The 13,293-nt window shown below is 50.7% G+C and overlaps 4 protein-coding genes across 4 annotated transcripts, besides 8 other annotated features; 3 read left to right on the forward strand and 1 right to left on the reverse strand.

Moving 5' to 3' along the window:
• Nucleotides 1-1,180: 1,180 nt before the first annotated feature.
• N7457_009311 (uncharacterized protein) lies at nucleotides 1,181-3,559 on the reverse strand (the record flags this gene model as incomplete). The annotated part of the gene is made up of 1 exon (XM_057180354.1): nucleotides 1,181-3,559. One exon carries the CDS (start codon nucleotides 3,557-3,559, stop codon nucleotides 1,181-1,183), a length of 2,379 nt encoding a protein of 792 aa, XP_057028740.1.
• Nucleotides 3,560-5,567: 2,008 nt separating this feature from the next.
• N7457_009312 (putative serine/threonine protein kinase) lies at nucleotides 5,568-7,442 on the forward strand (the record flags this gene model as incomplete). The annotated part of the gene is made up of 3 exons (XM_057180355.1): nucleotides 5,568-6,459; nucleotides 6,515-6,612; nucleotides 6,666-7,442. The coding sequence occupies 3 exons, from the start codon at nucleotides 5,568-5,570 to the stop codon at nucleotides 7,440-7,442; spliced, it is 1,767 nt and encodes a 588-aa protein (XP_057028741.1).
• A 68-nt stretch (nucleotides 7,443-7,510) lies between these two features.
• N7457_009313 (uncharacterized protein) lies at nucleotides 7,511-8,731 on the forward strand (the record flags this gene model as incomplete). Its single annotated transcript, XM_057180356.1, has 1 exon — nucleotides 7,511-8,731. The coding sequence occupies one exon, from the start codon at nucleotides 7,511-7,513 to the stop codon at nucleotides 8,729-8,731; it is 1,221 nt and encodes a 406-aa protein (XP_057028742.1).
• A 337-nt stretch (nucleotides 8,732-9,068) lies between these two features.
• nut2 (mediator complex subunit NUT2) lies at nucleotides 9,069-9,786 on the forward strand (the record flags this gene model as incomplete). Its single annotated transcript, XM_057180357.1, has 3 exons — nucleotides 9,069-9,099; nucleotides 9,155-9,251; nucleotides 9,399-9,786. 3 exons carry the CDS (start codon nucleotides 9,069-9,071, stop codon nucleotides 9,784-9,786), a joined length of 516 nt encoding a protein of 171 aa, XP_057028743.1.
• Nucleotides 9,787-10,406: 620 nt separating this feature from the next.
• Nucleotides 10,407-10,440: a sequence feature (Protein overlapping with rRNA (N7457_009315, KAJ5774419.1) was converted to a misc_feature.).
• Nucleotides 10,441-10,573: 133 nt separating this feature from the next.
• Nucleotides 10,574-10,619: a sequence feature (Protein overlapping with rRNA (N7457_009315, KAJ5774419.1) was converted to a misc_feature.).
• A 51-nt stretch (nucleotides 10,620-10,670) lies between these two features.
• Nucleotides 10,671-10,965: a sequence feature (Protein overlapping with rRNA (N7457_009315, KAJ5774419.1) was converted to a misc_feature.).
• Nucleotides 10,966-11,026: 61 nt separating this feature from the next.
• Nucleotides 11,027-11,087: a sequence feature (Protein overlapping with rRNA (N7457_009315, KAJ5774419.1) was converted to a misc_feature.).
• A 39-nt stretch (nucleotides 11,088-11,126) lies between these two features.
• Nucleotides 11,127-11,645: a sequence feature (Protein overlapping with rRNA (N7457_009315, KAJ5774419.1) was converted to a misc_feature.).
• Nucleotides 11,646-11,707: 62 nt separating this feature from the next.
• Nucleotides 11,708-12,092: a sequence feature (Protein overlapping with rRNA (N7457_009315, KAJ5774419.1) was converted to a misc_feature.).
• Nucleotides 12,093-12,146: 54 nt separating this feature from the next.
• Nucleotides 12,147-12,741: a sequence feature (Protein overlapping with rRNA (N7457_009315, KAJ5774419.1) was converted to a misc_feature.).
• Nucleotides 12,742-13,086: 345 nt separating this feature from the next.
• Nucleotides 13,087-13,220: a sequence feature (Protein overlapping with rRNA (N7457_009315, KAJ5774419.1) was converted to a misc_feature.).
• Nucleotides 13,221-13,293: the final 73 nt, after the last annotated feature.

Consider the following 13,293-nt stretch of genomic DNA (forward strand, 5'->3'; position numbering starts at 1 on the left):
GAGGACCTTTTTATATTCCAGGAAAAGTCTCCCTCAGCTATCATCGCTGTTTACGTCAAGGGGGGACTATCGATATCACACCCGACTTCATACACATCTATAGGTCTGCGGAGTATCTGCTTCGTTCTTGTGGAGCTGAACCCCACATACTCCGTATTCTAGTGCGCACATCCACGGATCTGCCTTCGGCGACCCCGAAATGTCCTTGCAGGGTTGTTGGTTGAGATCATCGATGACGCGCTGTGTAGAAGTCGGCCCAGTATATTCGGCATTGGGGTTACTCCCCATCGCCACATGCGTTAGGAAACTGTCTTGATGGTTCAGTTAAACCGAATCGGCCCCGAAATTGGATCATATGAAGCAGCTGGTCTCATGTTGGCTACATAGCCAACAAGGGGGTTTCCTAATAGGCAATCGCGAATACTGGTTCATTTGAATGTGATATGTCTTCGATGATCTTGGGCCCACGTATATTTACTGCTAGGGGCATTCCAATCCCACATACGGAGTATGGAGTGTGAAGATGTGATCTTGGTCGACCCTTGCAGCTTTCTTGGTGGGACTTGCTGGTAACGATGTGATATGGTAGTTCCTTATGGGAAGATGTAGGATTACATTATTTTTGAGAGAGGATGTGCCTAACGTCAGCAGTGAAGGAAAACTTGCAATGCTGTGCGTGAAAATCGGAGTGATCATTAGACACCTTTTGTAAGATCGTTCTTGGTACGGAGCAAATTGCGTTGTACATTCATATGTTCTCGAGCACTCCATCCGGGATGATGGATTCGAAGAATATAACTAATAGCCTAGGGACCTCTTTGTCTGAGAAAAATTATAATAATGCTCAGTCGCCATGTGTTCATAATAGACAATATAACTAATTCACTGCCGTGATGTTCCGTGCTATGTATGTACTTCTCAACGTGCTAAACAACTATACTAACCAATATAAAACAAAAACCAGGGGAATCTCAGGGGGGTTGGGGGTGATGGTGGGCATGAATGGGGGTAAACAAGACAGAAATTAGCGAATGAATATACCGGACAGAAGAGCATAAGCAAACTCCGCCGCTGATGAGAGATGTCCAAGTCAAATCAAACACAAGATGGGGCATATGGAGTAAATGTAAGAAACAGGGAAAGAAAAGTAACAAGAGACGCTGGCATAAAGAGTATTCAATCAAACATAGCCCAGAGTACTGAGCATAGTCTTGCACTCAGGGACCGGCAGAGAGGAGACACCCAGTGCGCGAACCAAAGCACCGCCTCGGAGCCGTTGGAGACCGATGGCCACCTTCCAGGCCTCGGTATCCTGCAACACAAACACATACTTTTTGCCTTCCTGGTCACGAACACTGGCGCGGAGTATGTGCAGACCACGAGACTCCGTCCCAGGCGGGTGCACAGGGCCGCCGTCGCGGCTGGCAGTAGAGCTGCGTGAAAAGCACCCACTGGGCGAGGCCAGGCGGCAAGTGTTCTTGCAGACTTTGAGCAGGTTGCCGAGAAAAGCCTCGGATTCTTCGTTGGTGGGGACATTGTTCCCACGGCGGAAAGAGAATGGGTTGCCGGATGCGGACTTGGCAGACGCGGTGACATTGAGTTGGGGACACCATACCTCTGCTAGCTTGAGGGTCCATGCCTTGACATCCCACTCGCGCTGGCCAATGCCTCGCAGGTCGTCGTCGACAAATAGACCTTCGGTTGTAATTCGTAGCACCAACCCGTCAGTGATCATGCCCTGCCCCGAGACAAGCTGCGCCACCGGAGTTTTCATGAAGGCATTATTGAAAGCGTATACACCCTGGATCACGATCTTGTCAGGATCCTTGGTAGAGTATGCACTGCGGTATGAAGGAGGAGGCGTTGTACGCGCAGTCGAGTGAGACGCCGCATATGACGACTCAGAGGATACTGAGGTTCCAGCTGCATATGGCCGCCGTGGTCGGTCATAGGGGCGAAACGAGTATGCATCATCATCGTTAGCAGTTTTGGCAGCTGATGAAGGGGGTGGTTTCTTAGGAGAAGGCGTGCGAGGCATGTTGCTAGTACTAGCTGGCTTGGGAGGCGGTGATTTGGCAGCAGCCTCTTTCGCTTCCTGGGCCTTCTTCTCGGCGTACTTCTTGCTCGCTGCTTCCTTGAGCGCCGCAAATTTAGCCATGGCCTCTTTCTGGGCGGCGGCCTTTGCGGCGGCTTCTTTCTCGGCCGCCTCCTTGGCAGCACGCTCTTTGGCTTCTGCTTCAAGCTTTTCTGCCCTGGCTTTTGCCTCTGCTTCAGCTTTTGCTAGCCTTGCGCGGACCTCTGCAGCTTCCTTCTCTATCTTTTCGCGTGCTTCCTTTTCTGCGGCAGCCCTTGCAGCAGCTATCTCTTTTTCGAGTTGCTCGCGTCGCTCCTGGAGTTCTTTCTCCATTGCTTCACGCTCGCGCTTTTTCTCTTTCTCTTTGGCTTCTGCGTCTCGCTTGCGCTTATACTCCTCCATCTTTCGGCGTAAATCTTCTTTGCGCCTCGTTTCCTCTCTCACTCGCTCCTGTTCGGCTTCCTCTCTAGCTCGCTCTCGGGCACGCTCTTCTCTGGCACGCTCCTCCTTGGCACGCTCCTCCTTAGCGCGTTCTTCTCTAGCCCGTTCCTCTCTGGCTCGCTCTTGCTTGGCCCGTTCTTCTCTGGCCCGTTCTTCTCTAACCCGTTCCTCTCTGGCTCGCTCTTGCTTGGCCCGTTCCTCTCTAGCACGTGCTTCTCTAGCACGTTCCTCCCGAGCTCGCTCCTCTTTGGCTCGCTCTTCCCTAGTGCGCTCTTCCCTGGCGCGCTCCTCTTTGGCACGCTGCTCTTTAGCACGCTGCTCTTGGGCACGTTGCTCTTGGGCACGCTGCCCTTGGGCACGCTGCTCTTGGGCGCGTTGTTCTTTGGCACGCTTTTCAGCCTCCTCCTTTTCACGTTTGTTATCATCAGAGTTCGGAGGAGGACCGGAGCCATATTGATTACCGGAATATTGATTGCCGTGGTTTTGGCCACCACCAGAATTTCCTCCATGTTGCTGTCGTTGCCGACTTTCTCTATTGTTGCTATGGTTTGCACCGGAAGATTGTTGGTTGGTGTTTGAGCCGGCGTTGCTTGAGCCGCCTGGACCTCCAGAGCCGCCACCAAATCTACCAAATCCACCAAATCCGAATCGTCCACCTCCAGAGCCGCCGCTGCCTCTGTTATCTCCAGAGCTGGCGTATTGGACGGCACCAAAAAGCCACCCAGCCAAGCCAACCACAGTCGTAAAAACCGTCATACCTGTACCACTGCCGCTAGCGACAGTAGCTAGGTACCACGCCTTCACAATTGGGGAAATGCAAGACCACACAAAACACGCAAACAGCGTGCTTGCGACGCCTGCTAGGAAACTGTTTCGGTTGCATTGTAAAGATGGAAGGTAAAGGAAACCTGCGCCAGCGGAGTGGGGTGGGACGATAAAGATGTCGTAGTCGCCGTCCGGAAGGTCTGAAGACTTGCGATATTCGCCCTCCGTGGTTTTGGGATTCTCGCCATGAGGCGGCGGTGGTGGAGGAGGACCATCCATGTCGGATCAGCTCGGAGTGACTTTGGGACGTTCGGGTCGTGCAATATATATGCGACGCAATGCAGCAAAGCGCAGCGTCTGTCGAAGGGCTAGGTATGACCTGGGTTGATATCCTAGGACGAGTTCTCACGATTGATAATCAATTGCCAGGTCATATTAGTCCGACGAGGGTTGCACTGAGGCCGCAGGCGCTCAGTGCTGTGGAGGGTAATCAGATGCCTATTTCTAGGATATAACACGAACAGAGACCAAAACTCCAAACAAAATTCGAATAAAATCTAAGCCGCAAAGCCAAAAGGTGAAGGCGGGGGAAAACGAGAGTCTGAACTGGGGGAGTTTGTTTGGAAGACAAGTGTGGGAGCTAAGGATCGGCGCCAACGCTTTCTGCATCACTCGACCTGTCCATCGCACCACCACAAAAATTGCCAATACGAACGGAACAATATTTCTTAGTGAATCTCTCGATCAAACTCTAGCATCTATCTCCCGAGGAATGCTGGATTCCTCGGAGGCCACGCGATTCTACATAGCTCGGAAACGGCCCTAAGGGATAGTTGGAATGTATGGAGTACAAATGGGACAATGAGCCGTATTAACGTATCCTGCCCGGAGCAATGTAGTTTTTCAAAGCTATGACTAGACTAGTTCTCAAAAGCATCTTCTTTAGCCTCTTCTCAACCTGCAAAGACATCATTGTTTCCAGTTCTTTCAATTGCGACAAAGGTACCCTGTTTTGTTTTGATTTTACTCTTTTGGGAAAGCGCCGATTACATCGGCCCGGATTATTCTTCATCCGATGCTTTTACCGCCCTGCTCTCCGCTTTTCGGATGCGTGCTGACTTCGGGTGATGAGACGGGAAACAGAAAGGTATTGACGTTGGATTTCCGTCCAAGTATCAATATTTTCTCATAAGTTGCTGCATCGATTATACCCCACAGCAATCTGTGGGCATTCCCGTCATGGGTGTACCTGCATTCGCATTCGGGCCATTTAAGTCGCTGTTCAGCACATTCTAGAAAGAGCCGGGGGTCCTTCATATGTGGAGATCAGCTGGAAAAATCCCAACCATCTCTCTCACCTGGATAACATGAATCATACCAGTGGACATAACTCATGCTTTCCTTTCTTTCTTTGTGTATCGCGAGCCATAGACCAGCAACAGGTATTCGGTCTGAGCGTATCACTCAAAGATATGGCCCCGAGTATGTACTCTGTATCTCGCGCTGGGAGCGGCGCGCTAGAAAAATCTTGTTGATCTTGCGGTCAAGCGGTTGGGGGAGATAGTTCGAACGTAGTGGGTCCGAGAGAGGAGGTATTTCGGGGGGAATATGATCATCGGCGCCTGTTCACTAGATTAGAGCCGAGAGAATTAGGAGCATGATAAAGATTTATGCTCATCTCGGCGTCGGGTTAAGAGCTCGTTTCTGAACGAGTGAAAAGCGGAAGTGGTTATTCCATGGTCATCATGCCGCGACAGAACCTCCGTGTAGAATATACACGTCCCATGATCGGGCCATGAGGTGCGGGACCATGACCAGGCAGGAGAGACCTTAAGACCTCACGAGAGGCACCCCCAAGTCATCTTGGCCCACTTAGACCAGGTCTAACACTTTATATTAGTCCGGTAGCGACGCGAAGCGTAGGGGAAGTGATCGTGGATGAGAAATCCCCGATGAGGATCAAGACTCGGCAGAACGTGATCTGCAGCCGATGATTGGGTGGCTTTCCACCTGAGATTCCAATACCCTTTCCCTGTCCATCGGGATGTTGATCGTCTGCTTCTATCTCACCTCAGCTTCAAATCGTTTTGCATCTCTCCTGCGATAGTCTGGTAGTCAGGTACTACCCCGTGTTTCCGCCTCCCCGCCAACCCCTGTCCCCTTAGCCCCCTCCCAGGCACCTATCTCCGCCAACTTTGCCCCCCCATTCTACCTCTCACACTCTATGCCGTGTCGCTAGCCACCGAGATTCAATTTACGACCTGCCCTTGAAGGGCATCCCGGCATCATGTCCTCCCAGGCCAACCACGGCCATCCCGCGACGTCACGTCAATTCCCCGCCTATAACCCCGTCGCCGCAGTGGCAGCTCCTCCGGGGACCTTGCTTCCGGGCACCAAGATCCAGGTCGGCAGCCATCGCGTGGTGGTAGAGAAGTATCTCTCTGAAGGTGGTTTCGCTCACGTCTACGTGGTGCGATTGCCCCAGCCAGTCAATGGTTCGGATACCGCGGTCCTCAAGCGGGTCGCCGTTCCCGACAAGGCGGCCTTGGCCAACATGCGCACCGAGGTAGAAACTATGAAGAAACTCAAGGGTCACCGTCATATCGTAAAGTACATTGATTCGCATGCCTCGCAGCTGCGTGGAGGCGGATATGAGGTGTTCTTGGTCATGGAATACTGCGCGGGCGGTGGTCTTATCGATTTCATGAACACCCGGCTTCAACACCGGTTGACAGAGCCGGAGATCGTAAAGATCTTCTCCGATGTTGCTGAAGGTGTTGCATGTATGCACTATTTGAAACCGCCTCTTCTCCATCGTGATCTAAAGGTCGAGAATGTGTTGATCTCGGGCAAGAGCAGCTCCGTTACTTACAAACTGTGTGATTTTGGATCATCAGCACCTCCTCGCCCCGCTGCTACTTCTGCTGCAGAGGGCCGTTTGATTGAAGATGATGTGCAACGCCACACAACATTGCAATACCGAAGCCCAGAAATGATTGATGTCTATCGGAAGCAGCCGATTGACGAAAAGAGTGATATTTGGGCACTTGGTGTGTTTTTATACAAACTATGCTACTATACGACTCCCTTCGAAGAGGTCGGTCAAATGGCTATTTTGAACGCGAGTTTCAAATACCCCTCCTACCCCTCATTCTCGAGTCGGCTGAAGCTGTTCATAGGTGAGTTAGGTACATGGCTCATTGTAGATCATTGGTTACTGACGATTCCACATAGGCTCCATGTTGAAGGAAGACCCGCGCAATCGTCCCAACATTTATGAGGTCGTGCGCGAGGTATGCAGCATGCAAGGAAAGGAAGTCCCTATCAAAGATGTATGTCTCTCTGTACCTTCTTAGGTCCCAACCTCATGCTGATTGCCGCTTAGATCTATTCCAACCGCTCTGTTTCGGAAGCGCGCAAATACCAGGAACTGCCTCCTACACCCACAGATGGCCCTGCGGTAGGCGCAATATTCTCGCCTCCTATGCAGGAGACTGAGATCATCCCCGATATTGCGCCTATGCGCCGCGGTCGACCAGGGAAATCTTCGTCATCCCAACCCAGTTCCGCAAGGCCAAGTCCTTCGCCCTACCGGGCTAACGCAGGAAGCTCGTCAACTGATCCATTTGCAGCTTTGGATGGAGGGGCAGGACGAAAGAAGGCTGCAGACGAAATGGCAAAGCGCTTCCCATCCTTGGATCAATTTGACATTTTGCATGAGAAAGGAGACAAGTTTGAATTTGAGCCCACGGTAGAAGCCAAGACCGAGGAAGAGGATCTCTCACAGAGACTTACCAATGCCTTGGCCGATGATGCGTTTGCCCGACGTGAATCGCCTGAACGTGCACCGAACCCAGCCTACCAGCGACCATCACAGCCCTCTCCTGTGCGAGTACCTACTTTGCAAGAAGTTCCTGCAAAGCAGGCTGCTCCCTTGTACCAGCCGACTCCTCAGCGGCCCATAATGGTCTCGACGGGTACTATGACCTCGCCTATCCAGTCGCCTCGCTTGCCGGATCCAAATGTGTCCACGCGCCCAATTTATCGATTCCCTTCATCCGATAATGAACAGCGGTCTTTCTCAAGCCAGCCGTGGACAAGTGAGGAAGAAAAAGAGCGACACGGCCCCACAAGGCGCCGTCGCCTCCAATGTCGAGCCTGAATGCAGAAGCAAGCCCACGGGTCTCATCGGACCGCCTCTCTGTCCAGTCCACCTCTACACGTGTGTCAATGGAAACATTGAGACGGCCGTCAGCATTGGAGATTGATGAAGCCGTGGGGCGCTCCAAATCTGCTATGGGAAAGACTCGGCCGATGTCAGTACAGCCAGGAGCGAGATATGACCTGCCGCGTGACTCTGATAGCCCGCGGTCTTCGCTTGATATGTCCCGCACGCCATATGAAGGCGGGGCACCACTGCGACCTGTGCGTACTGATGTGGACCGTGAATCAGATCGGGCCAATATCTCGTCTGATGTCGATTACTTACGCGCGATGGAGGAACAGGAGAGCACCCGGAAGCGTGAAAAACGCTCTAGTGGTAGCCACAAACACAACAAGCGTGGTAGTCTGTCCAGCTTGTCACTCTCAGGCGGTAAGAACCTATTCGCCGGGCGATTTGGCGATGCATTCCGCCGATTTGAGGCAGGCAACCAAGATAAAACCCCATCACCTTCGGGAGAGGAGATACCTCGGCAGGGTCTGGGAGGGATTTCGGATTCGACAGATGAGAGCTCGTCTCCTGATGACGACATTGCTTTGGAAGATGTTGATCGAGATGACATCTCCCCAGAGATGCGCCGCGAGCTGGAGCGCCGCCGACTCTCCCAAGAGGAGAAACGAGTTGCTAGTGCCGCCGCCGAGTACCGCCGCCGAGTTGCCGAATCGGGTGACGGAGGTGGAAGAGCGATCGGCGATGGTACTCGTTCTCGCACGATTCAGAACAAGGTGAAGTCGTTGCTCGGGGAATCTGACAAACCGTCCATTCCCAAGACCGCGACTGGGTATGGCCGGTTTACGGAGACTTCCTCTTCTTTGCAGGCAAAGCAGAGTGAGTTCAAGCCCGCCACCTCCGAACAGTCGGGCGCTTCTCGCACCTCCGGCCCTGCCTATACTCCTCGTGACGGTTCAATGGCACCTCCAGTTCGCCGAGACGGAGCTAGTGTTCCGGCGGGCCTTCCGCAAGCTGCCACCCCTACCAGCCACCTATCTATGCAACGAACTGCAACCCGTCCAACTGCGCCACCCAAGCCGAAGAATCTACGAGCTGGTACAGCTAATTCACGCCCAGGCAGTGGTCATGGCCATGGTTCCTCTCAAGCGACCCCAGTAAGCCCTGCAGAGGACTGGGAGGCCAACTTCAGCCGGCGTTTCCCAAGTCTGTCCGGTATTGAAATGGAGACAGAGATTGAACTCCCGAAATTTCCCAGCTTGAGGACACGGGAAGTGTAGAATACAGGATATGAGTCTTGTTTGTTTCACATGATGCGGTTTCAGCGTGTGTTAGTATGTTCGCCATACCGGCGCAACTCGGGGAATGGCATGGGTTCCCATGAGCTATACATATATAGACAGTGACATATTGGACATGAAATAAGGTTTTACTAAATACAACTTAAGAATACATGTACTCCGTACTGTGAGTTCCTCTAATCGTAGCGCAGAGTCCAGCCGTCTACTGTCTCAACTGATAATCGGCTTTCCCCACACCGCCTTTGTTTCTCCCCGCAAAGAGAATCTCCGTTCAAGCTCGCGGCCTAGGACTGCACTTCTCTCAATACTCCACGCCATGGCGCCCGTGACCCTGAAAACAGTTGATGGTGATTTATAATCAATAGCCTATTCCAAGGATTAATAAACTAATGTGCCACGCAGATGACCTCAAAGATGTGATTCAACACCTATTCGAGATCCAATCTGCCGTTCATGGCTATCTAGGCCCTGAGACGCAGCAGGAACTTGTGCGCAAAATGTATGACAGCTGCAATGGCACCTCCTATCCAATCCATCATCTGCCTTCGCATCGTTTTTTCCATTACGAGAGCTAAAGCCGCTGCTCGTCATTCAACATTCCCGCCCAATCTATAAGTAACAAAGACTGACTTGATCACCAATCTAGCAAGAACCTAACTCTCGCGCTCTCGACTCTATCAACACATACTCAGCTGCCGCAAACACAGGAAACCCAACCAGATACAAACACCGATCCTTCCAATCCCACCCTCGCCAGTGTCCAGCTCCCACCAGAAATTATCGACTACGTTGACTCGGCACGCAACCCGGACATTTACACGCGTGAATTCGTTGAGCTTGTGCAGCGTGGAAATCAAGATCTGCGCGGAAAGCGCGAGGCCTTTGCAAGCTTCCGTGATGTTCTAGCTCGCGAGATGCGCAGTGCTATGCCCGAGTGCCGCGGTGAGGTTGATCGCGCAGTCTCCGCGACTGGTGGCGCTGTTGATGGGCCTGATGGTGTTGCTGGGACTGGACCTGCGTCTGGTGGGAATTGAAATGGATTTGAGGGCAGGGGAGCGATTATCGGGTCCAGTCTAGCATTCCTGGCGACTGGCTACTGGCAACAATTTCACTAGTGGTTGGACCTGGCCTTGAAATTCGCTTCTAATATCAGGGCGCTTTCTTGAAGATGGCTCAACCGGTGCATTCATTGGAGTTTTCATGGTGATTCGCATTCAGCGTGGCGCTTGCAGGGCTAGTTTATTTTATTGGGATTGTCGTTTGCAAATTTCTTTTCTATTTTGCCTTTAAACAATATGTCCTTGGCTATTGGTTGTCTATCTTCTACACATGGGTCTACACAAATCTTCCTTCTGAATGGCAATGCCGATATGCTCTACATGGCCAGTGTCAGATAGAAGGAAGCTTTGATCTTGGCGCACAGAAAGAAAAAAATCCGACAAGTCGTCTGAATACGGCGTCTAAATATTCATCCACCATATATTATCCATCTACCTCTGGGTACATGTCAATTGCTATACAAAACATGTATGTATTTTATGAAGCCTGAGAAACAAGGCCAACGAGCCTCATGCACTGTGGCTGACATCATCGGCGCCGGAGCAACCTTATCTCGGAAAGAGAGTTTCCGGGCTTCACTGAGGCATCAAACACGATGCCAACCCGAAGGAGCCGATCAGCAGCGGCATGTATGCATTGTCGCCAGAAAAAAGTGCGTATCGTATGTTCGTATGTTCTTCAATAGGGACTCTGAGCTGATCATTCCATCACACTAGTAGTTGAAGTGCGATGCCCAAAGGCCCCAATGTGGGAATTGTCTAGCCAAGGGTATCGACTGCCAGCTAGGCGTCGTGCAAAATAAACCAAGGTATGAATGAGATTCGTGTAGCCGCAGTTCGAATTACAAACTTCTTTTTAGACCGACCAACCAGCGTATTGCGGAACTAGAGCGGGAAAATCAAGTCCTTCGCCAGAGATGCTCCCAACTTCCGACCAACAATGCCGCTCCTGCTGGTAGAGCTCAACTACAGCCGGACAATGTTATTGCGTCGGCAAGCACTCCAGCAACTCCTTTGCCACTTTCGAGATCAGGAGGAGGAATTGGGCTCTCGCGAAATGACGCTTCTTCCAATTCAATTAGAGATGCTTCGCATCCCGAAGTACCAGAAAACGACCGCAGAAACACGTCGTTGTACCATGGTCCAACTAGTACGGTATATGATGATACAAGTCCGCAGAACAGCGAGCAAAATATATTGAGACAGTTCAACGAAGAGGGAACACGACACCTTCTCTTTTCACAGACAGCAAGACAAAGCAAGTCGGATCTCATGCAGTATAGAGCGAGTTCATCGTACTGACTGGGCACTTGCAGGACAACTGGAACCCCTTAATCTTGCTGCCGGAAAACTTGACTTTGATGGCAATGATCCTGAGATTAGCATGCACCTGCTTTCGATATACTGGAGTCGGCAGCTTTACACAGCACAGATCATTTATCGACCGGCTTTCATGCGAGACATGGCCTGTGAGGGGCCATATTTTTCCAAACTATTATTGAACGCGATCTTCTTCGTAGTTTCGAAGCATTGTGATCGGCCAGAGCTCCGTTCCAACCCAAGCGACATTACCACTGCAGGATGGAGGTTCCGTCAACGCTTTACTCAGCTTTTACGAGATTGCTTTGACAAAAGCGAAATCACTACCCTTCAAGCTTTGTTGATAATGTCCAATGCTCTTTTCTCAAGATGTGACGAACGCAGTTTATCATGGCTCCACGCTGGAAATGCATTCAATATGTTCATTGATCTTGGTTTGCATGTGCTTCCTGCTGTGGATAGCATCCCTGCCGAGGAACTTGAAATTCGGAAGCGAGTACTCTGGGGAGCATACTGTGAGCAATCAACCTTCTATGGCATTTATTGCTCTAGGCATCATCTCTAACCTGTTTGATAGTGATTGATAAAATCCAGTGTCTATTTCAAGGAAGACCACCGCTTCTCAATCGTGTCAACATGAGAGCTTCACTCGACTTTCTCGATGACTATGACGAGCTCGAGCCTTTTCAGCACATCACATACATGAGACACAAACCTCAAGCGGTGGTTCCGTCGTTGAATTTGTCTTTGCTCACCAAGTTATGTGAACTGACGACAATTGTGGAACGTATTCTCCGCGAGATATATTCGGAATCGCGAGAATCGAACCATATTCACAGAGCGAATATATTAGAGGAAATAAAGTCACAGCTAAAAGGATGGCGGGAAAGTTTACCACTTCAACTTGACTATCTATCATTCCCAGACCAAGCGGTTCTCCTACCTCAGTCCGCGTGCCTCTTGTATGTTTTTTTGTCCAATATCAAGACTCAGTGTGGTTGCTAACTATCAGAAAGAGCCCTATTCAACGTGCTTATAATTCTCGTGCACCGTCCTCTAATAATTGGCCCCGATGGAGTCATCAATTCAACAACCGCCCATGAGTCAGTGAATGCATGTACAACAGCCGCAAACCAGATCGTCCAGATTCTCCGCGATTATTCTCAGCATTTCACTCTGAGCAGTGCACCCTACATGCTCTCCTATGCCACATATATCAGTGCAACGATCCACGCACGGATTGTGGCACAGAAGGGAAGCAACACGTCGGTGTTTCAATCGTTGATCCTTTGTCGCAACATTCTCGTTGAACACACACGGCTCTATTCTGCCGCAGAAAAAGCCAAGGAAAACCTGGACAAGTTGATATTGCACTTAGGGATCAGTGGCCCGGATGATCCTCAGCGCGTTGGAAACTCTATGGCCTTTCCCGGAGAAAATGTGATCATGGAGGAGTCGACTAATCCGGCCAAAGAAACAGGGGCTGTAGACCGTGTAGTTGAGTTTGGATCTCCTATGTTGAACTTAGAACTGTCGGACTTGGATCTCGAGGCAATTGCTCAAGGCTTCCAGGTCGATGTAGAGTCACATTCGTTCTGGCATTCTTTAGGAGTATGATTAGCCATGCATTCATAATATTCATGATTTCTTATGATCTATGTGATGTAGAAGAACTAGATATACTGAATTCAAACGTAGACTACAGTGAATATGTAGCTACCGTAGGTAAGACTTGGGTGGTGGTCTCGTCCGTTGTTTGACCATCTCTATCTTAGTCGTTGGCGAGCTAGTTGCAGCACCAAGTCGGCTACAACATTCAGGTATAAATCTGCTTTTCCTCGAACGGTTCTCATTCCATATACTCTCTATATATTGATCTATCTCCACCCACCTTGTATCTCGCCTCGCTAGAAGTGAGATATACAAAAAAAAAGGGCAAAAACATACAACAGTGAGGATTCGCTGGTGGTCACCCACCCAACTACTAACTCACCGGCGTGTGGCTTGAGTACGGCTGAGCGGACGGGAAGCCCTATTTTCCACACCCTATGGTCGTATGTACTAGATGTTACACTAGCTGAGATCATATTGTAAAAGTATAGAAGAAGTTATAGGGTGCAAATCCTAAGGTTAGGGTGAGGTTTATCCGGAAACCATATCACG

This window comes from Penicillium paradoxum, assembly GCF_028828445.1.
Source record: "Penicillium paradoxum strain IBT 22861 chromosome Unknown utg000007l_segment0_segment0, whole genome shotgun sequence".
NCBI lineage: Eukaryota > Fungi > Ascomycota > Eurotiomycetes > Eurotiales > Aspergillaceae > Penicillium > Penicillium paradoxum.